This window comes from Aulonocara sp. 'chitande type north' Nkhata Bay, linkage group LG3, assembly GCF_057382095.1.
Source record: "Aulonocara sp. 'chitande type north' Nkhata Bay isolate Kocher_YH1m ecotype deep benthic linkage group LG3, A_spYH_male_GT1.1, whole genome shotgun sequence".
NCBI lineage: Eukaryota > Metazoa > Chordata > Actinopteri > Cichliformes > Cichlidae > Aulonocara > Aulonocara sp. 'chitande type north' Nkhata Bay.
In genome coordinates, this window is record NC_141346.1 from 4,745,288 (window position 1) to 4,771,427 (window position 26,140).

The following is a 26,140-nucleotide window of genomic DNA, read 5'->3' on the forward strand; positions in this document are numbered from 1 at the left end:
GTAACTACAGCCCAGCCCATGCAGCAGTATATGAATGACTAACCTCGTATTGTGGATGTATTATCTCAGTTGTTCTCCTGGCTGAAGTTTGGTCCTTTTACAGCATCCTGCCATGCGATTACATTTGTTCCTGACCACCGAAAACACTCACGGTAACTTTTATCGAGTGGAAAAAAAGTTAGCTTGTTTATATTATGCTAACATAGCTGTGTCGCTAGCGGTCACGTAGCACATCATTATATACCAGCTAGCCCAACTTCAGTAACCCTACAAACGTCACTGCTGTTTAGTTTTCTGTCTTCATTTATGTTGGAAGTGATAGCAGAGCTGTACGTTTTAATTTGTTTCCAAAACCCCGCAGTCAGGACATGCTATATTGTAGTTAGATAGAAGCTAGCGAGCTAACTCCCTGCTAACTTCTAACTCCGTTAAATGTCATAAATTCTGTTTTCATTGATGCCTGGATGTTAAACTCAATTGTTACACCTGGTAGAGCAGAACGCTGATCATTTTATTAAAGATGAAAGACTTTAGACAGTTTTTCAACTCTCAGTAATGCCATAGTGATCGTTTGATATATGGACCTGCAGCGGAGTTTAGACCCAGACACGGCTAGTGACGTCAGACTGAACAACCGGATAGGGCTTTGGAGCGTGATGTCACGTGGAAAGGATTTTGGCCCGATCCGCCATTTTGGGGGTCTAGCGCAAGTGAAAAGGGAGCGAAGGCACACACAACAGCCATGGTTCGTATTTGCTGTGTGGTCGGCTGCAATGTTCGATCGCACGACCAGCAAGAAAATAAGCTTGAAAATGGTTTATCTTTTCATTCTTTCCCAACCTGGAAGCAACATGAGGCAGCTCGTGTATCGATGTTAGCAAACCATGATACTAACCGCGAGACACGTTACATACAGCTTTGTGTGAGAGAAATGAAGGAGAAAATGTTTTGTTAGTCATTCATTTTTGTTCTGATATCACTTTGATTAGTTGAGTATCTGAGGCTGAGACCACAGGACTGTAAAACATGATTGTTGGGCTTCATTTCTGTGCTGAACAGTCATTTAAGATTAGTTAGTAAATAACAATTAGTTAGTTAATGTTGTTCATGAGACTATATATATATATATATATATATATATATATATATATATATATATATATATATATATATATATATATATATATATATATATGAGAGATTACTAAATGGTTCTCATTTCCAGTAAATCCATGTGTGTCAGTGAATGCATCGTTTGTGCTTCAGGCTCCATCTAGTGGACTGATAGCAGAGCAGCTGATGGCAGCTTCCTCTGCCTCACACTGCTGTCTGACTGCATCCAGCTGACACTGAGATGAAGCAGGAAAGAGCCCCTCCCTCTAAAAGCACTCTGTGTGGGGAACATGAGAGCCAGACCAAAGCTCAGAGGTGAGATGACCATCTCTAACTGTCCATGACTCTTCTCCATGTCACAGCTCAGCACTCACATCACTGCTCCATCATTATTCACAGGAAGAAACGAGGAACTAAACATAAACATGAACCTGGACCTTATTGAACCCAGATTCTTTTGTCCCCATGATAGAACAGAGAAAACCGACTCATAGTGGTCAAACATTTATAATTGTTTATTTAATTATCTTCCGGAAGAGAGAGCCCTGCACACCCCAAAGGCAGCCGCAGGATCTCTAACATTTGAATCATAAACTGTGTCTCATATAGGTATTATCTCCTGCAAAGAGGTAATGTGTGTGTAAATGTTGTTGTGAATAAATCCTCTATCATGTTTAATGTCAGCTCAGCTGTGTTTCACACACATTTCTATGTTCATATGTGTGTGTTGGAGTGTTTCCACGAACACAGCAGTCAGAGTGTAAAGGGTGGATGTTGTAGGAGGTGTTTCTGTAGTGAAGAGGCTGAGTAGGACACCTGCAGATGCTCCAGCAGGTGTCTCCTTTGTGCTTTGCTTCAAACACAGTGTAGGGAGGAACTTCCACTCAGATGTCTCAGGTGGTGCTGGATAGACGAGGATGAATAGTTTGAGCGTCAGACATTTCCAACTGAAACCAGAAAAAAGATGTTCTGAGTTATTGGGATTTGTGTGAAACTTGTGTGTTTTAGAGCGAGTGGTCAGCTCCAGCCTGTGAGTGGCCTAAGTTTAAGCTCAGCTAATACTTGTGTTTGTCTGCTCTGACAGAGGAGAACTAGCTCATTAGATTCAACGGGAACCTGAGAATATCTCCAAGGAACAGAGTTAACCCATCATCAGATGATTATATTGTAAATGTTGTTATAATGATTTCCTTGGTACCAGATTCCTGATTTAGAAACCTCACGTTAAACATCCTCAGGTATAACTCTTTAACAGCAGTGTTAGGATTAAAGTTACATGTCACACTTATTTCTGCACAATTCTCTTTTAATGATTCTTTGGTTTTTTGGGGTTAGTTCTTATTGTATCAGGTCTTATTGTTGATTCTTTATTATTCAGTTTGTGATGTTATTCCCATCACAGAACAATCCATCCAGGAAAAAAAAATGTAAAACCTAAATAATCCAGATCAAACAGTTAATCAGCTGTGCAATATACAGTGGAACCCCGACTTAAGAATACCCGTTTCACAAAAAATTCAAGTTACGAAGGCACTGAACCCTCGGGAACGAATTAATTTCGTAAGTCGGGGTTCCACTGTACTACATTTCTTTAGTAAAATTCTTGCAGAAACTTGTAAATGCCAACTAGTCGTAAATTCTGTAATATCTAATAATTTTTTCCCCTCCTTTTGTCTTTTATTATTACCACTGGTAATTTCTGTTATTCTCTCCTTAATATAACTGCACACTCTCTCTCTGCTCATGTAGAGCTGAGGGGCACGAGCCAAAGAATTTCATTATGGATCTGTACATGACAATAAAACTTGAAACTAAATTAGTAAAATGTAGATGTGATAGAGACTGTGACTGTTCACATGATTTCATGTTTAACAGATCAAAGATGGAGAAGCCCTCACCAGTGCAGCTGCTGGAAATGTTGAAGAATTTGGGAGAAGAGGAGCTGAAGATTTTCCACTTTTACCTGCAGTATGAACCTGGAGCTGACTTCCCTAAAATCTATAAGTGCCAGCTGGAGAACGCAGACAGACTGAAAACAGTAGACGTGATGGTGCAGGTGTATTCAGACCATGTGATGGAGGTGGCGAGGTCGATTTTAGGGAGGCTGAAAGGAGGTCAGTAAGAGAAAAATGAAACATTAAACACTGCTGACACAATCAGAACCAGAAAGGATTTATTACCTAAAGTTGAGCAGGTTTACAAGATTAGGAAATTGCTGCAGTACTTAGTGCAAAACATGCTGTAAGACAAACACTTAAATAAAATTTAAAAGTGCTGAGATTGATATATACAGTGGAAAGCAAAAGTTTGGGCAACCTTGTTAATAGTCATTATTTTCCTGTATAAATCGTTGGTTGTTACAATAAAAAATGTCAGTTAAATATATCATATATGAGACACACACAGTGGTATTTGAGAAGTGAAATGAAGTTTATTGGATTTACAAAAAGTGTGCAAGAATTGTTTAAACAAAATCAGGCAGGTGCATAAATTTGGGCACTGTTGTCATTTTATTGATTCCAAAACCTTTAGAAATGATTATTGGAACTGAAATTGGCTCGGTAAGCTCAGTGACCCCTGACCTACATGCACATGTGGATACAATAATGAGAAAGAGTATTTAAGGAGGTCAATTGTAAGTTTCCCTCCTCTTTTAGTTTTCTCTGAAGAGCAGCAACATGGGGGTCTCAAGACAACTCAAATGACCTGAAGACAAAGCTTGTTCACCATCATGGTTTAGGGAAGGACACAGAAAGCTGCCTCAGAGATTTAAGCTGTCTGTTTCCACTGTTAGGAACATATTGAGAAAATAGAAGTCCACAGACTCAGTTCAAGTTAAGGCTCGAAGTGTCAGGCCAAGAAAAATCTCGGATAGACAGAAGCGACGAAGGGTGAGAACAGTCAGAGTCGACCCACAGACCAGCACCAAAGACCTACAACATCATGTTGCAGCAGATGGAGTCGCTGTGCATCGTTCAACCATTCGGCGCACTTTACACAAGGAGATGCTGTATGCGAGAGTGATGCAGGGGAAGCCTTTTCTCCGTCCACAGCACAAACAGAGACACTTGAGGTTTGCTAAAGCACATTTGGACAAGCCAGCTTCATTCTGGAATAAAGTGCTGTGGTCTGAGGAAACTAAAATTTAGTTATTTGGGCATAACAAGGGGTGTTATGTCATGGAGGAAAAAGAACACAGCAGTCCAAGAAAAACACCTGCTACCTACAGTTTAATGTGGTGATGGTTCCATCATGCTGTGTGGCCAGTGCAGGGACTGGGAATCTTGTCAAAGTTGAAGGACACATGGATACCACTCAGTATCAGCAGATTCTAGAGACCAATGTCCAGGAATCAGTGACAAAGCTGAAGCTGCGCCAGAGATGCATCTTTCAACAAGACAATGACCCCAAAAACTGCTCAAAATCCACTAAGGCATTCATGCAGAAGAACAAGTACGTTCTGGAACGGCCATCTCAGTCCCCAGACCTGAATATTACTGAAAATCTGTGGTGTGAGTTAAAGAGAGCTGTCCATGCTCGGAAGCTATCAAACCTGAATGAACTAGAGATGTTTTGTAAAGAGGAATGGTCCAAAATATCTTCAACCACAATCCAGAATCTCATTGGAACCTACAGGAAGCGTTTAGAGGCTGTAATTTCTGCAAAAGACGGATCTACTAAATATTGATTTCATTTCTTTTTTTGTGGTGCCCAAATTTATGCACCTGCCTGATTTTGTTTAAGCAATTATTGCACACTTTCTGTAAATCCAATAACCTTCATTTCACTTCTCAAATACAGTGGAACCCCAACTTACGAATATCCCATCTAACGAAAAATTCAAGTTAAGAAGGCACTTAACGGCAATATTTCTGCCCGTGTTATGAGCAAATGCCCGCGTAACGAAATCCTCTGGCTCTGATTGGCTGAGCCCAGAATGCCTTCCGAATCATGTGACAACCCCTTTGCTTTTGTACTTGTGCTTCGCTGTTCCACTTTAACCATGTATTGTTGTTGCAGTTAGCAGTTATCCTATAGACCACCGGTGCGCGCACACACACACACATGCACGCACTAACACATCCTCCAACCACACACACCCATATTTTGCTCAATTGCGGTTTATTTCATACCTCAAACATTTAGTAAACAATTAAGCAAATACAAGTAATCTACAGGTAGTAAGAAAATAAACTACTAACTCTTTTACGCTATGTCCGCACCTACACGGGTATTTTTGAAAACGCAGCTGTTTCGTCCACGTAAACGGTGTTTTGAATCACCAAAAACAAAGATTTTTTAAAACTCATTTTTTGCGTTTATGTGTGGAGGAGGAATACAGAGTTCCTCACACAATGTTAAAGGTATGTGCCTTTTTTCACGTCAGCTGTGCGCCACGTTATTGTTTACATGAGAGGAATTGCAGAATGGCAGATAGTCGGATTAACAGTATTTTGTCTCTATCTTCAGGTTTTACAGGCTTACATATAGACACGCAGTTACTGTCCCTCCATTTACAAAGGCAGAGGCGTCACAGTGTGATTATTTTACATGTAGTTGTTTTTTCATGTGTAATAATATTCAACATTGCTATCAATACATTTTTCAAAAAATGCATCTCTGGGTTTAAAAACATAAACAGCTGTGAGAGACTGTTTGTGATTTGAACCGAGGGAACAAACTGTGGCAGGATCAGCCTGATGTTATTTGTATCCCGCTGTAACTTTACTGTATAAAGAGCTAACATCTCCAAAATGTCAGGAGTAGTTAGTCATTACAAGAAGTGTTTGTGAACTAAAAATCAAGAATGTGGGATTCTGTTTGTCCGTGATTTGAAGAGCCCAGCGCTGCTCCCGATGCAGGGAAAACCAATCCTGCAGGGAGACCTACCTCGGCACTTGTGCAGGTGAAGCCAAAGGGCAGATATGCTTCACCATATTTTCTAGTCTTTGGCTTAGAATGAAGTTGGTTTGGAAACATATTCAGCGATGCTTCATCTCCTGCTTTGCGTTTGTGTGGGAGCCCCATGGTTGTTGTTTATTTCTTTTTTTTTTTTTTTCCTTTTCATGCCGCGCACACCCTGCAATGGCTCTGCGCCCCCCACTTTGGGAAGGTCTGCTATAGACTATCGTTCATTCAAAGGCGCGATGGGTACTTAATTAGCTTGACAGACTGGTGTTTGGAGGTACAGCAGTTGGTGTACAGGGAGAAGAGCAGAGGACAAAGAGCACAGCCCTGGGGGGAGCCGGTGATGATGGTCCGGGAGTCCAAGACATTCTTCTTCAGTCAGGAAGTCAGTGAAACACCAGCAGATGGGATCAAGTATAATTATCTGGGAAAGTTTTTCTTGGAGATGGTCTGGAAGAATTGTGTTGAAGGCAGAGCTGAAGTCCACAAACAGGATTCTGGCATAGGTTGCTGGGAATTCCAGATGCTGCAGGTTAAGGCGTAGAGCCATCTTGATAGCATCGTCTACAGACCTGTTGGCACTGTATGCAAAAAGCAGGGGGACCGTGAGGGTCTTGACATAGGAGAGGATCAGGCACTCAAATTATTTTATGACCACGGATGTGAGAACCACAGGTCTGTAGTAATTTATTCAAGTAAACCTTGGCTTCTTGGGGACAGGGACTGTGGTGGAGGACTTGAAGCAGGCATATTTGCATTTGCACAGTCTCTGAGAGTGACAGGGGTCAGGAGCTTTCTGAGCATTCAGGCTCTTAAACTACTTCCTCACATCTGCTTCATGAATATGAAGGTTTGTAGTGGGAGAAGGTGGTGTGAGATCCTCATAGGTGTGGGATGAGAAGGGGGGTGTTGTGGGTGAAGTCTTTGGTTGTAGTGATGGCTCTGTGGTGGGGGAGAGGGGAAGGTGGGGTGATGAGTGTCCAAAGTGTCCCTATTGTTGGGGCTGGTGGGGGTATGAAAGGTGCTTGACGGCTCATCAAAACGACAGTAAAAGTCGTTGAGGGCGTTGTCCAAGAGCAAGTCATCAGTGGAGTGGGGGGTTTTAGGCCACGTCCACTTGTTTTCTCTCTGTTTTGGCCTCACATCCACATTGAGATGTCGTTTTCCCCGAAAGAAAACACAGCTTTTTGAAAATGCTCTCGAAAATGCATTCTTTTAAAACGGAGCTTTCGCATCGCAGTGTGGACAGCGAAAAATTGAGACTTTCTAAAATGATGACGCATGTTAGTCATATGATGCAGTCATGTGACCAATTAAACTAAGATAGCAGAGGGAATTATACAGCATTTGTTTTCTTTGCTGTCAATTTAGACAGCCCTATTAAAGATTAAAATCAGTTTGTACATGCTTCAGATAGCTTTTCTTCACATTTTTTTAACTTTCACTCGTTTTTGCAACTTTGTACTTCTGTGTTTCTCGCAGCAACAACTCCACCTCATTGTTAGTCCATTTAAAAAAAAAAACTCGGTGCTTTTCCTTGACATGTTGCCCCGACGTTTCAAAGAGCCAGAAAGTAAATAAGTGCCAGACAGAAATGAGGCAGGTTGAATCTTCTTGCATTTCACGCATGTGCAGTACTGGAACGTAAGCGTTTTCGGCCGTGTCAACGAGGACGCGCAATTCTGTGAAAACAACTGAAAATGACTGTGTGGATGTGGAGCGTTTTCATATCAAAACGTAGTTTTCAAATCTATCCGGGCTAGTGTGGACGTAGCCTTAGGCTTGTAGTTAGTGATATTCCTAAATTATTCCTTTTCCACACAGAGGCTGAGTCGTTATCTGAGATCTGATGTGTCTTTTCAAAATGCTGGTGTTTAGCAGTGTCCACTTCTTTACTGAACCTCTGTAGTAGTCCCTGACTCCGCATCTGAACGCCTTTCACTTTTCTAGCCACAGCTGTTTGATTTTAGGAGTAAACTAGTGTTTGTCATTATTATAACTCACCGTGGTGCATGATGGCACAATGCTATCCTCGCAGAAGTGGAGGTGACAGTGTCTCTAAACTCATCCAAGCTGTTAGAAGCAGCCCTCATTGTGTCCAAAGTCTGTAGTAAATCCATCGCAGATGTGACAAATACTGGGAAAAAAACAAAAGTGTGTTAGTCCTGTAGTTCTCTGGTGTAAGGATATCCAGAAGCATGTCCAGACACACAAATTATGCAGAAAAACAAGACGGCAGTAGCGCACTGAAGTACCAGGGCATCCATTTGTGACGCCATCTTGGATCTCATATTGTCATTCTTATTTTATAAATGTATTTTAGTCTTACTTTTTATTTTGTCTTTCCTTCTCAAATAATTGAGTACAAATATCATACTTACATTTTTTCGAAGACAAATTTATTACTCAAGCTGAACTTTCCTCCAACAGGAAGTCCTTCAGCCCAGGCAGCTTCATCACTTTCATCAGAAGGTAAGAATTCAGTAGTTGGTCTCAGGAAATACTGATAAGTCCATAACACATAAAGCCTGATGTGATTAAACAGAGCTCTGGTTTCTCTGTAGCCTCAGCTCTGCATTACGACAAAAGTCCGAGCTCTATTGAATGAACATCTGGTTGGTTTAATAGTCTCTTTAGTTCACTAGATTTCTTGATGGATACAGAGCTTCAGATGACACGTGAGGATGGTTCATATTCAATTAAATTTATGTATACAGCACCAAATCACAACATCAGTCACCTCAACTCGCTTTATATTGTGAGGTAGACCCTACAATAATACATACAGGGAAAAAGCCAACAATCATATGACCCCCTATGAGCAAGCACTTTGGCAACAGCGGGAAGAAAAAAACGTATGAATAGAACTCTCCATTTACATGAACAAACTATTAGATAGATAAGATACAAACTGCACTAAGGTCTAGCAGGACAAGCACAGAGATGAGTCCACTGTCAGAGGCCATAAGAAGATCATTTGTAACCTTCACTAAAGCTGTTTCTGTGCTGTGATGAGCTCTGAAACCTGACTGAAACTCTTCAAATAAACCTCTGCAGATGATCTGTTAGCTGTTTGACAACTACTCTTTCAAGGATATTTGAAATGACAGGAAGGTTGGAGATTGACCTATAATTAGCTAAGACAGCTGGGTCTATGGATGGCTTTTTGAGTAAAGGTTTAACTACAGCCAGCTAGAAGGCCTGTGGTACATAGCCCATTATTAGAGATAGGTTGATCATATTTAATATTGAAGAATGTTAATGTTAGAGCTAATGTTAAAGCTGAATCTTCGAGCTAATACTCATTAAAAAAAATACCTGAAATTAGCAAACTCAGCACTCTACAAAACTCATACTGACTGAGTCAGTTAACAACAGATTAAAATGCAGCAGTTTGGATATATTCAGATTGCAGCTTCCGGTCTTGATAAATTTTCATTAGCTGAGAGCAACGTGGCAGTGACTTACCTTCGGTCAAGCTGAAAGGAGCTGTGACCGGGGCACACATGCTTGCACCTACATCACCACACAGCGCACACGAACACACACACTCAGATCACATAGGCAGGAGATTAAAACACAAAATAAAATATTTAATAAACAAAGCATGTTTTGGTGAAATTCAAAAGAACAACATATATTTAACCAAACATCTAATGAATTGAAACAAATTTAAGATGCAAATAAATAAATATATAAATTATAGACCATAGTAGACTAATCATCTCAAATACTGTTTTTAATTCAGAGACTCTTCAGTGCTGTCAACTTAAACTCAAGTGTAACCTGAAGGATGAGTTTGAGTGTGTGTTTGAGGGGATCGCAAAAGCAGGGAACCCAACCCTTCTGAATCAGATCTACACGGAGCTCTACATCACAGAGGGAGGGACTGCAGAGGTCAGTGATGAACATGAGGTCAGACACATTGAAACAGCATCCAGGAAACCAGGCAGACTAGGAACTACAATCAGACGAGAAGACATCTTTAAAGCCTCACCTGGAAGAAATAAATCAATCAGAACAGTGCTGACAAAGGGAGTGGCTGGCATTGGGAAAACATTCTTAACACAGAAATACACCCTGGACTGGGCTGAAGACAAAGCCAACCAGGACATCCAGTTCATATTTCTATTCACTTTCAGAGAGCTGAATGTGCTGAAAGAGGAAAAGTTCAGCTTGGTGGGACTTGTTCATCGCTTCTTTACTGAAACCAAAGAAGCAGGAATCTGCAGCTTTGAAGACTTCCTGGTTGTGTTCATCTTTGATGGTCTGGATGAGTGTCGACTTCCTCTGGACTTCCACAAAACTACAATCCTAACTGACCCTAGAGAGTCCACCTCAGTGGATGTGCTGCTGATAAACCTCATCAGGGGGAAACTGCTTCCCTCTGCTCGCCTCTGGATAACCACACGACCTGCAGCAGCCAATCAGATCCCTCCACAGTGTGTTGGCAGAGTGACAGAGATCAGAGGGTTCATTGACCCACAGAAGGAGGAGTACTTCAGGAAGAGATTCATAGATGAGGAGCAGGCCAGCAGGATCATCTCCCACATCAAGACATCACGAAGCCTCCACATCATGTGCCACATCCCAGTCTTCTGCTGGATCACTGCTACAGTTCTGGAGGATGTGCTGAAAACCAGAGAGGGAGGACAGCTGCCCAAGACCCTGACTGAGATGTACATCCACTTCCTGGTGGTTCAGGCCAAAGTGAAGAAGGCCAAATATGATGGAGGAGCTGAGACAGATCCACACTGGAGTCCAGAGAGCAGGAAGATGATGGAGTCTCTGGGGAAATTGGCTTTTGATCAGCTGCAGAAAGGAAACCTGATCTTCTATGAATCAGACCTGACAGAGTGTGGCATCGATATCAGAGCAGCCTCAGTGTACTCAGGAGTGTTCACACAGATCTTTAAAGAGGAGAGAGGACTGTACCGGGACAAGGTGTTCTGCTTCATCCATCTGAGTGTTCAGGAGTTTCTGGCTGCTCTTCATGTCCATCTGACCTTCATCAACTCTGGACTCAATCTGCTGAATCTAGAAACAACTCACTTATTTAAAACCCTCAGAACAAAATACAAACTACATTTCTTCTACCAGAGTGCTGTGAACAAAGCCTTACAGAGTCCAAATGGACACCTGGACCTGTTCCTCCGCTTCCTCCTGGGCCTTTCATTGCAGACCAATCAGACTCTCCTACGAGGTCTGCTGACACAGACAGAAAGCAGCTCACAGACCAATCAGGAAACAGTCCAGTATATCAAGGAAAAGCTCCATGAGAATCTGTCTGCAGAGAAAAGCATCAATCTGCTCCACTGTCTGAACGAACTGAATGATCATTCTCTAGTGGAGGAGATCCAGCAGGGCAGGAGCTCAGGAAGTCTCTCCACAGGTAAATTGTCTCCTGCTCAGTGCTCAGCTCTGACCTTCATCTTACTGTCATCAGGAGATCTGGATGTGTTTGACTTCAAGAAATATTCTGCTTCAGAGGAGGCTCTTCTGAGAATGCTGCCAGTGGTCAAAGCCTCTAAAAAAGCTCTGTAAGTAAACATGAACTCATCACTTAAAATCCTATAATCAGTAAAAATCTTAAAATCATGGGAAATAAATCAGAAATGCCGAAAACATAAAAAATAGTAACAATTATTATTAGCTCAGTTGGTAGTGGTTTCCCTATGATCTTCTTTTCTCTTTTTTTCCTTTCTCTCTCAGCCTGAGCAGCTGTAACCTGTCAGAAAAAGGCATTGAAATTCTGTTGCCAGTGGTCAGCTCCCAGTCCTGTCGTTTGAGAGAGCTGGACCTGAGTACCAACAGTCTGAAGGCTTCAGCAGTAAAGCTTCTGTGTGCTGCACTGGAGAGTCCACACACCAAACTGAATATTCTGAGGTCAGATCAACTTGTTTAGTTTAATTCAACAGTTTAGTTCAACTGTTTAGTTCTGTTGCTTATATGTTTGATGTCTTTTTTGTTTATATAAACCGAAAAAAATAATCAACAATTTAACCAGTAAAGGTAAACTTTATCCAGTTAACCTTGTTTCATAGCATTTTTAATCATTTTTAAGTTAAAGTTTTACTAACCTGCTCAGCACAAGACAATACGCTATTGCACCTTGATTACTGTTTAATAATAATCTTTATTCATGTTTTTATCTTCAGACTTAACATCTGTGAACTCTCAGAGGAAAACTGTGAAGCTCTGTCCTCAGTTCTCAGCTCACAGTCATTGAGACTGACAGAGCTGGACCTAAGTATCAAAAACCTGCGGAAATCAGGAGTGAAGCTTCTGTCTGCTGGACTACAAAGTTTAAACTGTAAACTGAATACTCTGAGGTCAGATCAAATTACATTTTGTTTTTAGATTTATTAATTAAATATTTAAGCTAAGTTCATCCATATGATGTTGTATCTTAGTATGTTAATGTTTCCTATGAAAATTGAAAGACAAGATTTAATGTGAAAAGTATTAACAAGCTTTACAGAGTATTTGTTTTATAGACTGTCTTTTATTTTTCAGACTGAGTGGATGTAACTTCTCAGAGAGAATCTGTGAAGATCTGTCCTCAGTTCTCAGCTCCCAGTTATCTAGTCTGAGAGAGCTTGATCTGAGTAACTGTGACCTGCAGGATTCAGGAGTAAAGCTTCTGTCTGCTAGACTAAAGAGTTCACAGTGTGCAGTGGAAACTCTCAGGTGAGGATTCCAACTTTTCCACAGATGATCTTTTTTCCTTGATTTCCTGCAAGATTCTTTGTAATACAGGTGCCAGAATTGTCCAGAATTATTTGTAGAATTCTGCAGGAAAGTCATCTGGAACTCGAGGCTTATTATTAGGCATACTTATCAGGGCTTCCTGGAGTTCCCCTGGTGTCACAGGCAAATCCAGTGCTATTGCTTCACTGTCTAGTAATTTTGGAAGAATTACATTGTCAAGAAACTGATGAATTTCATTTTTAGTGGTAAACATAAAGTTTCGTAGAAATCCCTAAAATATTGTTTGTTTGATTATCTAAGAATAACAAAATTGTTATTGTGTTCGAAATTCTGCAAGGGAAGTCTTTGCTTAGGAATTTATTCATTTTTAAATTAATAATTTAATTTAATTCTAATTTTGTTTCGCGTGTTTTGTTCAGTATTTCCTGATCTTGGTCTGACATGTAGGGTTTTCTTTCTTTTTTTTAAGGATTTGATGTTTTTTTTTCTAGTTCCTGTATATTTTTGTTTTCTTTTTTCTTTTTATGTGATGAGAAAGAAATTATTTTACCTCTCATCACAGCTTTCCCTGCTTCCCATAGAACAGATGCTGATGTTCCAGGAGTGTCACTATAGTCTAAATATAAAGACCACTCTTTTTTAAAATATTTAATAAAGTCTTTATGTTTGAGTACTGATGTATTAAACCTCCAGCTTTTACTTCTTCTTAGTGTTCTTCTTATGTATTAGTGTTAAAGATACAGGAGCATGATGGCTGACAGCGATAGGGTGAAGTTTAGTGTCTGAATTTTTACTTAACAGTGAGCTGCTGACTAGAAAATAATCCAGACGAGAGTAGGAGTGATAACCATGTGAGAAGAAAGTATATTCCTTACTGTTGGGGTGATGGGAGCGCCATACATCGCAAAGACCAAAGACGCTTATATACTGTTTGATTATATTTGTGGACTGCCAATTGCGCTGAGTTCCTGCTGTGTTTAGCCTGTCCATTTCTTCATTCAGTCCAAGGTTGAGTTCGCTTCCTAGAAAAAGCAGTCTAGGTGTTCAGAGAATGCACTAAAAAATCTGTGAAAGAATGAGCGATCATCAACATTTGGGCCATATAGACTTAAAATACATAACTTTTTGTTAAGTATAGATGGTTAATATTTAAGAATCTGTACTCTGGATCTATAACTGTATCGCATACTATAAAATCAACAATTTTACTCTACTCCCCTTTGTCTAGATTTAAAACAGGCAAACACATTATGAAACTCAGGTGTTTTAAGTTCTTTTAAACTTGTGACACATCTGTGAGTCTCTTGTAATAAAACAACATCTGCCTTTAGTTTTTTGAGCTGCTTAAATATCTTTAACCTCTTTTCTCTGGTGCCATCTTCATTTACATTTACCAATTTATAAAACTTAGTGTGCCCATATTTGTGTGTATATGGCTAATGATGTACGCTGGATATTTTGTTTTACGGGTGAAGAGAATCTAGACACTTGTTTAAAGAGGAAAAAAGATATGTGGTGTAACGCTTCATAATTCTGACTATGTGTGTGCATATTAACTAATATTAGCAGGCGTGTATGAGCTTGAGTGTGTGTGACCTATATGTCTATGTGCACTGTGAGGGTGTTGTAAATGTGCTGACATTGAGCGCATATGGGTGTGTTCCACTATTCACACACTGTTAGAGGCAGCTACAGTTGTAGCCACAGCTGCCCTGGGGCAGACTGACAGACGTGAGGGTGCTGTATCACCCTTCTGGCGATACGGCAGCCGAGTAAGCTTCTCGGATGAGAGGTGAAGCTTCTTTCTGACAGAACTGAAGAAGCTTCTCGGATGAGAGGTGAAACGTCTTCAAGCAACTTAAAGAGGTCCAGACACTTTTCTTTCCATGCTCTACGACTACGATGACCTGGATGACTGAGAACCTTCACAGACATAAGATACCATTTACTTTTCTTTTCCACCTGACGTGACCTACAGCGTGACACATGTACCTTTTGCCTCACTTCCATCACTTCCCTCTCTGTATGTGTTTTCTTTCTTTCTAAAACAGTAAGCATTTGTCACATTCTCAGATGCTAATTCTGACCAATCATAAGCGTCAATTTCACGCATATCTTTAAGTCGTCCTCTGCTGAATATCTTCTGAACTAGGGATGGGCGATATGACCCAAAATTCATATCTCGATATTTTTTTAGCTGGATGGCGATATAAGATATGTCTCGATATTTTTTTTTTTTAAAGCCATAAAGTAGGAACAAAAAGAGTTCTTATTCAAAGCTGTGTCCCAGATGTCACACAGGCACTTTTATTAACATACAGCATAGATGTACATGAAAAAAACTACTCAAAAATAAATTAAGCATTTATTAAACAATAATGCTCCATAAATAAAAGAAAACATTGTTTTTGTGCATAACAAAAAGCTCACAATTCAAAATGTAAACTAAGAAACGCTGAGCATAATAACAAAGATACAGATTTCACAGCTGCTCTGTTCCTGACTTTAACTGCGTGACTGACAGCCTGGAGTTTGAAATCCGCTTCGTAACCATGTCTCTTAACAGGTGCCATTTATGGTCCTTAAACACACACAATACTGTAATATTACGTTGAAGCACAGTACGTATTACTACTCGAGGCGCCTCGGTAGCCGTAATGCTCCGACAAGCCATCAAGCGGTGCAGCTCTGTAGCTTACCAAAGTCGTATTAAATTTTTTTTGACAGATTGCTGAGCGCATTGTTCCACATAAAATCGTTTCGCAGTCATCAAGCACAACCAGAATTCATGCATAAGGCGCGCTGTCAACTTTTGAGAGAATGAAAGGATTTGAGGCTGCACGGCATTGGCATGGTTAGCTCGTTAACACGTTGACGCCGTCCAGCCACACACACGGGGCAATGCGCGGAAACTTGTTAACAGAGATTTGCCGTGTCCATCTTGTCACTGCCTGCAGGTGAAGCGATGGGAGAAGAGGGGGAGTTGTGTTTAGTTAAGGAGAGAGGTGATTTTCTGACGTTTTTAATTTGGTTCTGCCTGCTTCTAATGATGTTGATTTATTAACAAATCTTTTTAATAATTAATGTCTTTCTATTATCGATAATATTTGCATTATTAAAACTAGACTAGCCCCTGTTACAAAACCCTCGCCCTGGATAAACGACAGCATTCGCTGTTTAAAGCGTGTCTGTCGTAAAGCTGAGCGTTTGTGAAGAAAGACTTGTTTACCGGTTCATCTCTTTCATTTAAAAGACCTTTTAGTTTCTTTTAACGCTTCAATTCGTGATGCAAGGGCTGCTTATTTTTCAAACCTAGTCTCTAGGAGAAGAGGTAACCCTAAGGTTTTATTTGACACTATTAGGGATATTGTTGCTCCAGCTTCTGCTGCTGTCCCCATTTCTTCGAATGAAGACTGTGAAAAATTTCTTTCCTTCTTTGTTGAAAAGGTTAGCAATGTAAGGAGCAAAATCTCTCCCTCCATGTACCATTTGCCTGTTCCGATTTTACTTAAGCCTGTCAGATTTGAAAGATTTTCACCAGTGTCTTTACCTGAGTTGTTGAAGCTGGTCACTTCAATGAGATCATCCTCTTGCCCCCTTGATATTTTATCCGGGTCTTTACTTAAAAATGTTTTTGAGTCTACTGGTCCTAGTGTTCTTAAAATTATTAATGCATCTCTGCTCTCTGGTCAGGTCCCTGTTTACTGTAAAAGTGCTGTCATTCACCCACTTTTGAAAAACCTAAACTAGATCCTTCTTTGCTTTCCAGTTACAGACCCATCTCAAAATTGCCTTTTATTGCCAAAATTTTAGAAAAGGTTGTGGCCAAGCAACTCACGGATTTTCTAGATGAGCACAACTTTCTTGATAAACTTCAATCTGGCTTTCGTCTGGCTCACTCTACCGAAACTGCACTTCTTAGAGTGTTTAATGATATTTTGATGAATTATGATGCTGGAGAGTGCACTGTTTTGATGTTGCTGGATCTGACCTCTGCTTTTGACACTGTTGATCATCTTATTTTGTTAGATAGATTAAACCACTGGGTGGGCGTATTGGGTACCGCATTGGAATGGTTTAAATCCTATTTGTCAAATCGATCTTTCTCTGTGGCTACCTCTAAGTTCAGATCCTCCGTCAGCTCTCTTGCCTATGGGGTGCCTCAGGGCTCTGTCTTGGGACCATTATTGTTTTTGTTGTATTTACTCCCTCTTCTGCAACTTCTCAGCTGTTTCTCTGATATTTCATATCATTGTTATGCAGATGATATTCAGCTATATATCTCTTTTAGGCCACCTGATGTTTCTAAGCTCTAAATCCTGCAGTCCTGCTTAGATTCCGTTAGAGATTGGCTGGCTGGTAATTACCTTCAACTAAATGCTAATAAAACGGAAGTCATTGTCTTTGCTCCTGAGAAATTTGTTCCCCTCGTGGTTAAAAATCTAGGCCCTCTTGCTTCTTATATTAAATCATCCATTAGGAACCTTGGTGTTACATTTGATCCAGCTCTGACGCTGGACACACACGTTAAATCTTTAGTTTGCTCTTGTTTTTACCATTTAAGAAATATCGCTAAGCTGACTCCCATTGTGTCACGTTCCGAATTGAAAATGATTATTCATGCTTTTGTTTCATCTCGCTTAGATTATTGTAATTCCTTGTTTACTTGCTTAAGTAATGCCTCCCTGGAACAACTGCAGGGTGTTCAGAATGCTGCTGCCAGGCTTCTGACAAAGCATCACAAACACTCCCATGCCACTCCCCTGCTGATTCAGCTGCATTGGCTCCCTGTCAAGTTCAGAGTCCAATTTAAGATCATAATCATGACTTATAGGGCCCTGCACGGTGTAGCTCCAACTTACTTAAGTGATCTTCTTCTTCCTTATGACCCCAGCAGGTCCCTGAGGTCTTGTGACCAGGGGTTGCTGGCTGTCCCGCATACAACGTTAAAAACAAAAGGTGACAGAGCGTTTGTATCAGTGGCTCCCAGACTCTGGAACTCGCTCCCTCTAAGTTTGAGATCTGTGGACTCAGGTTTTTAACTGCTTTTTTTTCTATCTGTTTAAACTCGCTTTTGGTTGATTTTGTTTTGTTTTAGATTTTGTCTGTTTTCTGCCTCTGTAAAGCACTTTGTGATTTTATCTTGAAAGGTGCTATATAAATAAAATTTTACTTTACTTACTTTACTTAGTATCAATATTTTCTTTATTTCTACACACAGTGTGTGAGTAACTGCTGACAGTGAGGATGATATCCCTGATTGCAGTAAATCATATTTTCTGTTGAAAGTAGAAAAGAAGAAAGTAGAAAGAAGTAGAGCGCAGACAGAGCTGAAAACTGGTGCCTGTTTGATTTAGTCCTTGAAGGAGAGGTGGTGTTTTTACTGAGATATTCTAATGATGTTACAGACAGTGTGTGGCTCTCTCTCTGAATGAAAAGCATTCATTCAGTCATTACAAGGCCCAAAAAGTCCAAAAGACCAGCCAATCAAAAATTGGAATTCCTGAGCCTGGCAATGCCTGAAAGCAGCAGGTATGCTACCTGTGGCAGCCGGAATCACGTGATCTGACTGTTTGAACCACGGCGCAGCGTTTCCAAACATCTGCACTTTAGAAGCTCCAAACTGTGGAAACGTCAGTGTTGAGTGTCTCATCCCTATTTAAGAGATCTTCTTGGCACTGCAAAGCTAAGCTTAGTTTTGTAATGCCTCCCTAGTTTGTGAATCCCAACTAATCAGAGCGCTCCTTATGTCACGTCACATGACCCGTGTGTTTTCTCCTTTGATTAGCACCCAAAGAACTAAAGAAAGGCCAGAAGGATGTTCAGCTAATCAAATCCCTCATAGGAACAGGAAGTCTAGAGACGAAATGGAGCAGAGAAGGAGAATCACCAGTTTAAAAGTCTGAGTTTTAAACTGGTGACCCTCTAAAGAGCCTTTTATCGACTCTCTTTTTTTAATTGACTTTCTCTTTTCTTTACAGTTTTTTTCACCATTTAAACTGTTTAATATCAGATTTAGAAATAACTTTTGGATAGTTTTTCTACATTTCCACTAAAATGTGACACAAATAATGACTTTCTGACTTTACTTTGGACTAATATAACGACTCAGCCTGGCTATGTTGGACTTGGTGTGGAAGCAGCTCCCAGTTTGAGTTCAGGAGACAGACGCCCTCTCTACTTTGAAGATCAGCTTCAAGCTTTCCTTTTTGATAAAGCTTATAGTTCGAGCTGGATCAGGTGACCCTGAACCATCCCTTAGTTATTCTGCTATCGGCTAAGGCTGTTGGTGGACTTCCCATGATGCTCTGCTTTCTTCTCCACTCCCCTCTTTTCACTCCTGATGCTTTTATATGTCACTACTGCATGTCCTTAACTTTTGTCTCCTCTCTCCCTAGTTTGTATTTTGTTCTTGTCTCTCTGAGCTCATCTCTTCTCTTTCCCCTCACCCTGCAACCAGTCATGGTAGATGCTCCTCCTGGAGCCTGTATTCACAGGGAGGATCTTTGTGTCAAAGGGAGTTCTTCCTTCCCACCATCACCAAGTACTGCTCAAAGTAGATAGTCTGATAGTTGGGGCTTTCTCTCTAATATTGTAGTATATTGCTGTTACCTTACACTGTTAAACAGCTTGAGATGACTGCTGTTGTCTTTTGGGAATTGTCACTTATAAATAAAGTTAAATTTAATGCATGTAAATGGACAGATGTTATTATATGTGACAAACAGAAAATGATTGTTGACAGATGGATTGTTGTTTTGTGTGTCTGCAGTCTGTCAGGCTGTCTGATCACAGAGGAAGGCTGTACTTCTCTGGCCTCAGCTCTGAGCTCCAACCCCTCCCATCTGAGAGAGCTGGACCTGAGCTACAATCATCCAGGGCACTCGGGAATTGAGCTTCTGTCGGCTGGACTGAAGGATCCAGGCTGGAGACTGGACACTCTCAGGTATGGAGAGAATGTCTGATAGAGGAGAAAGAGCTGGAAACATTTCCTGTGTCCTTCACTCACTTCCTGTTTGTTTCCTGCAGATGAGACATGAACAATCACACATGCAGGAATATTTTCAGGGACAGACACACTAGTCTAGCTGGATAGTACATGGATATTTATTTAGGGGGTCTCCAAGGAGCCTGTTTGCAGGAACATGATAACAGATAAGTCATGTTGTGAGTTTCATTAAAAGTAGACCTACAAATAGGTCCATAAATATTTGGACAGAGACAACAGTTTGCAATTTTGGGTTACCACGGTGAACTTTAAATAAAAAAACTCAGATGCAGTTGAAGTTCAGACTTTCAGCTTTAATTCATTGGTTTAAACAAAAAGCTTGCATAAAAATGTGACAAACTAAAGCATTTTCTTAACATAATCCCTTCATTTTAGGGTATGTAACATTAATGACTCAATGGTAGGGAAGTGGAAGGAGCGCAGTTTTTGGCTTTCCACATATTCCAAAACTTGCTTTGTCGCTTTGCCATTACTGTGGCCTGGCATAATTTGCAGATGATGCGATGCTTTGAACCAAAACAGGCGCAGCTTGATGACACCATCAACATACGCTATCGAGGCAGAGCGGTATAGTCAAAAGCTCTACCGCCAAATTTATATCGTTTCTACAGTTTACCGTTTATACCACCCACCCCTAGTTTACAGCAAACTCTTCCAAATGCAAGCACCACACCTCAAATCCACCCCTGCCTTTTTTGTACTTAATTGATAATGACATAACAAAGGAATTTTCCTTTCCTGCCCACGAAATGGACGTTGTATCAGTTGTGTGTGCTACAGTTAGTGTGTAGTGTAGTCATTCTTTGGTTTTGTGTGTCAGTTCTACTAGTTGTGACAGCCAGTGGGCTGGCCTTGTGTTTTGCTTTTCTTGTTGCCTGTCTTTTTCAGGTAAGTGGTAGGTTGAGCTGACCCAATTATAGACGCAGCACACCTGAGAAGGCCAGTCCCAGCATATAAAGCCACCTTGATTGAATCTCTCTCTGTCTGGCATCCATCGTGTTCATTCGGCGCTTTTGTTATGGCTGCTATATCATTTAAATTGTGTTAAACTTTCTTCACCTTATTTTCATTAAAAATATCTTACAGCCTTTAAAAGACTGTATGTGTTATCCCACTTGCTTGTCACGTCCTTGAGCCGGGTTGTGACATAGTGAAGTTTGAAATGCTTATATAAAACCACCTGAGGCCTTGGCTGCATTTTTAGGGAAATAGTTGCATGTTGTTTGCAAAACGTATGCATCACTTTTTAAAATGCACAAATTCTATGAGCATTTCAAGTTCTGAAAATGATTGGTTAAACATGTTTGTGGTTTTTACAGTAAAAATCTGACCTTTTTCTACTCAGATATTTTCTCCAATGACTCGAGATATGGTGTTGATGAATGTGTCAGAACTAATACAAAGATATAACCCTGTGCAGTCTGGAGAAATTGGCCATCATCCACTCCTGTCCTGTTTCCGTCACTGTCTTGTTGGCCTCAGTCATGAAGCAACAGACAATAAGGTCTTTAGAGAGGCTCATCTGTGCTGTCTTTCCTCCATCCAGGACCTGGAAAGGTCCAGAATGAGGAAATGGGACAAACACATCTCTATAGACCTTTCACATCATGGAGATAAACTGTTCGCATTTCTTTCTTCAGGCAGATGATACAGAGTGTTGTTAACAAAAACAGACACCACAGACAATTCATTCCTCCGAGCTTTCACTTTGATGAACACTGTGAATGTTCATGTGTATGAGAGCCATGTAATGTCCATGTGTGCATGCTGACTGTGCTGGTCTGACCCCCCTCCTCCTTTCAGGGTGGAGCCTGCTGGAGTCCGATGGTTGAGACCAGGTCTGAAGAAGTGTAAGTGTGTTTTTATTGTGATTCATGAAAACAAAGCAGCACACATTCAACCATCTTCAAACTTTCACATCACTCATTCACATCTCTGATGTCAGGAGTCATCATCAAAGTGTCAATTAGACACGATTAGGGATGGGTATCGAAAACCGGTTCTTGTTGAGAACCGGTTCCCACTGTTTCAATTCCTTGGAATCGTTTGCCATTTTTGCAAACGATTCCCTTATCGATTCCAGTCGCCCCGAATGACGTCACCACGTTGCGGAGCGTCATTTACCTGGCAGGAAACACGGCGCCTAAGCGGCTCAAACGCTCAAAAGTTTGATTATACTTTATGAGAACCGATGACAACAGGGCAACTTGCAAAGTAGATATTTCATTTAAGGGAGGAAACACTACGAATATGCAAAAGCATTTGCTCACAAAACACGCGATGACACGCGTTTTTAATTCCGCTCCGGACTCGTGACTCTCAACCCAGCAGCAGCGGTAACGTTTGCATGTCCTCTCCCGTTAATGCGGCAGGTAAATAATCAACAACAGCGCATATTATGTTAGCGCGATCTGCCTTATTACAAAACCTGCCATTACTGTACATGTAGGTGACCATGATGAGACAGAGTCTGGCTCAGATGCTGGCAGTTCTTGCTGCAGTCTACCGGTAGCGTCTCCTTTCAGGCAGGATAGACGAATGTCACCGAGCAGTGTCTAAGTTTGTGGTCAAAGGCTTGAACCCATTTGCCACAGCAGATGCCCCGATTTTTGGTAAGTGAATGTGTTTAATTGTAGGCAGGGGCATTACTGGATATTCTTGTGTAATTGCCACAGAACAATTTATGTTATACTTTGTTATTGCTACAGAAGAATATTTATTTTATTATTTTACATTTACAATTTTTTTTCCTGGGGACCCTGTGACACCCCATTGAAGAGCCGTAGGCTGGATCTCTTAAGATCTCACTGTTGGGTTTGTAAGGCCATGTTACTCCTAAATTTCTATCTTGTTCAAAGAGAAGATATAAAACAAAGTTCTAAGCTAATCGACCTTAGTGTTCTCCTTTTTTAAAAAAGAATCGATAAGAGAATCGATAAAGAATCGAATCGTTAAACAGAATCGAAAATGGAATCGGAATCGTTAAAATCTTATCAATACCCATCCCTAGACACGATAGAACAGAGAAAACCTGAGTCATAGTGGTCAAAACATTTATATTTCTGTTTTATTCAATCATCTTCCGGAAGAGAGACCCCTGCACAGCCCCCAAAGGCCAGTTGTCTCAAAGCTGGCCCTTTTTTTATACATAAAACAATATAATCAGCAAATAAGCCTTAAAATATATATTTAAATCTCAACACAATCAATGAACAGATGATGGATCTGCAGCTTGATTGTGTTTGTTCTCTCCGTCAGATTCCTGTCAACTCACAATTGACACAAACACAGTAAACAAAAGGCTCCAACTGTCTGACAACAACAGGAAGGTGACACATGTGGAGGAGGTTCAGTCATATCCTGATCATCCAGACAGATTTGATGTCAAGTGGCAGCTGCTGTGTAGAGATGGTCTGACTGGTCGCTGTTACTGGGAGGTCGAGTGGAGAGAAAACGTTGATATATCAGTGAGTTACAGAAGAATCAGAAGGGAAGGAAGCAGTAATGACTGTGTGTTTGGACTCAATGATCTGTCCTGGAGTCTGAGCTGCTCTGATGATGGTCCTCAGTCTGTCTGGCACAATAAGATAAAAACATCCATCTCCTCCTCTTCCTCCTCCTCCTCTGCCTCTAACAGAGTAGCAGTGTATGTGGACTGTCCTGCTGGCACTCTGTCCTTCTACAGAGTCTCCTCTGACACTCTGATCCACCTCCACACCTTCAACACCACATTCACTCAAACTCTTTATCCTGGATTTTGGGTTAATCCTGATTCTTCAGTGAGTCTGTGCTGAGTTGAGTGTAAAGAGTGTCCTCCTGTTAGAGAAACACTTACTGTTGAAGAGATCAGTTCAATCTGTACATTTCTGACTCTTTCACTCATGGATTCAACCAGTTTTTAACTGATTTTAATGTTTTAAACTGTTCTAAAGGATTCCTTGTAAAGCTCTTCCTCTTCAGTCCTTTAAAGATGGAAGCTCCGATTATTGCAGGATCCACGTGTTGTTTTTGTGTCTTGTTCCACTCAAAGCTTCACAGTGAATATCAGTATGTTGTGTTTCTCTGAAGCTCAGTTCACAACCAGCTCCTCTGCATTTTCAACAAATCTGAGCTCATTAAAATGAATCCAAATGTTTGATTTCTTTTTCTTAATGGGATGTTTCCAAACTCTCCACATGCTCTTACTGTTTCACTCATTGTTGGAAGCTTATCATTTGAAAATGTTTCAGCCTGTGACAAAGTGGCTAGGACAGAATTAATTTGACATTTGTCACTTGCATATATTGTTATTCTGTGTTCTGTTATTTTACAGTCAGCCATAATGCTTTGATTTAGACATTGCTGGTGTAACTTCTCTTAACACACAATATCCCGGGTTTTGTTTGTGGTAGCAGTAGTTACATTCTTTACATCCATGCATGTGTTTTAAAGCAAACACTACTACTAAAGCCAGTGGGATTTTTGCATGTGTGATTGTTTTATGTTAAATGGAGATGCCAGCAATAAAGTATGCTTAAAAGAACTTCAATCGTCTGCTAATCCTATTTACTAGTGATGGCCAAATGAAGCTTTCTGAAGCTTGTATTGAAAAACGGTTCATTACTCGAAGCTTTTCAACTCAGTCCTCTCTGGTGACATCTGGTGGCCAAGAATAGGAAGAGCAGCTTGAATCCACAAAATAAACCCAACCACTTCATTATAATTGCCCACTCTACACAGTGGAGTTCTGTCTGATATTGGGCCGCTGTTGTGTTGCTTTGAACGTGTATTTTGTGGTGGTTAAAAAAATGTGTTTTATTTGTTTAATAAATAGTTTTGACCAGTAAACTCTCCTTGTTTAAACATGCACCATGGTGTGGTCTTCCTTTGCTTGTGACTTCTTGATGTTGGTAAATACAATAATTGAAAAATACCATGTTACATATAATATATACATATAATAATGTAAAACACATTATGGAGTATGTTACTGCTCTGAGGTCCTGCCTCCATGCACTTATGCAATTAACCGCTAGACGGGTATATTTATAAATAATATATTAGGGAAATTTTCCCAGACATATTTTTGACCTGGGGGTAGAATTGATTGTGAAATGGAAAAGGAAAATGCTTATGAACTTGCAAATTAAAAACATGATGCATTGACGGTAACCCTTTTTCATTTTTATTTAAAAAAAGAATTTGTTCTAGTGTGCGATGGCCGAACCTGTTCCTTTTCGTGGACATCATTTAACCTGCCTTAAGGAAAATCCCTTCACATGGCCCAGAGGAGGCTGGAGTGCAGAGAAACTGGTAGAGATGCAGTTATACAGTCTACCTGGGCCCCACAAACTATCAGCTAAAGAGAATAAAGAAATTCAATTGCTGCACATTTGGCAGACTAACATTTTCAGATTAATTAAACAATAAAATATATATTTTTACAACATTACATGTAAAGAATCAAGTGGAAGTTTTTCTAAAGTTATTTAATGATATTTATATTATGGAAGCAGATGTTTGACATTTTACCTTTTTCCTGTTTTCAGATATAATAAACACGCACAAAACAAAAGCAAACGGCCAGAACACAAAGCTGGAAAACCCACCCGATTGACAAAAATCAACTCAAAATACTCCCACACAACAGAGCCTCCTCTATTCCTCGCTGGCTCCAAATCTCTCAGTAGAAATATCAGTGGTTCGCTATCTGTCACCATCAAAACACCACAAATCCCGCGAATGATTCACTTCCTTATAAACCATTGAATCAGACACCGAAGCAGTTAGGTTCTAAATGAAGCTTCGGACGTCACTGATCATGTGACTCTGGCCAAACGAATCAAGCTTCGACACAGTGCTTCTGAAGCAGTGTGTTGATTTTTGTGACACATGCACCGGAGCTTCAGCTTCAAGCGGACCATCACTACTATTTACTTATCACCTTCCTTGCTGCTTAAGTTATGCTACATCACACAGCCATATAAGCTGAAAATATTGGCTCAATAATTTTTAAACCTGGTTGCTTTCTCACAGTGTTGTGTTCATATGTTACACAAATATTGCATTCCTTGTATTTTATGTTTACATGCTGTAATGTTGGCAGTGAACCTCTGAAAGTCTGTCCTGATGTCAATTATGGTGAAGTGGTGTGTTGACAGTGTAACGGCAGCATTGGTGTGGTGTGAGAGTCCAGCGTCAGCCTTTATGTTGGACACTAATCTTGTATACAGAAACACTAATAAAGAATCAATCATGAATAATTGTTGTTCAGACATTAGCTCCTGATGGAGAAACTCCTTCTTTATCACAGCTCTGATGGGGCTACAGCTCACTTTCACACTAATCAAGCTCTTTGTTTCAATTCCGTGATTCTTATTTGCAAACCTCTGCCTGCTAAACCCCCTGCTTCTTTTTCTG

General features: G+C 40.4%; 1 protein-coding gene across 1 annotated transcript; it reads left to right on the top strand.

The window, feature by feature from the left end:
* Positions 1 to 1,292: 1,292 nt before the first annotated feature.
* Positions 1,293 to 24,796, top strand: LOC147333613 (protein NLRC3-like). The gene is made up of 10 exons (XM_086286327.1): positions 1,293 to 1,428; positions 2,989 to 3,227; positions 8,452 to 8,493; positions 9,770 to 11,561; positions 11,734 to 11,907; positions 12,180 to 12,353; positions 12,538 to 12,711; positions 19,505 to 19,678; positions 21,545 to 21,591; positions 23,000 to 24,796. The coding sequence occupies exons 1-10, from the start codon at positions 1,355 to 1,357 to the stop codon at positions 23,533 to 23,535; spliced, it is 3,426 nt and encodes a 1,141-aa protein (XP_086142453.1). The 5' UTR covers positions 1,293 to 1,354; the 3' UTR covers positions 23,536 to 24,796.
* The last annotated feature ends 1,344 nt before the right edge of the window (positions 24,797 to 26,140 follow it).

Bases quoted from the DNA above. Each gene is read 5' to 3' on its own strand.
- LOC147333613 (XM_086286327.1), top strand. From the start codon at position 1,355: ATGAAGCAGGAAAGAGCCCCTCCCTCTAAAAGCACTCTGTGTGGGGAA. The intron at 1,429-2,988 runs GTGAGATGACCA...CATGTTTAACAG, and splicing joins AGCCAGACCAAAGCTCAGAG to ATCAAAGATGGAGAAGCCCT. The intron at 3,228-8,451 runs GTCAGTAAGAGA...TTCCTCCAACAG, and splicing joins TTTAGGGAGGCTGAAAGGAG to GAAGTCCTTCAGCCCAGGCA.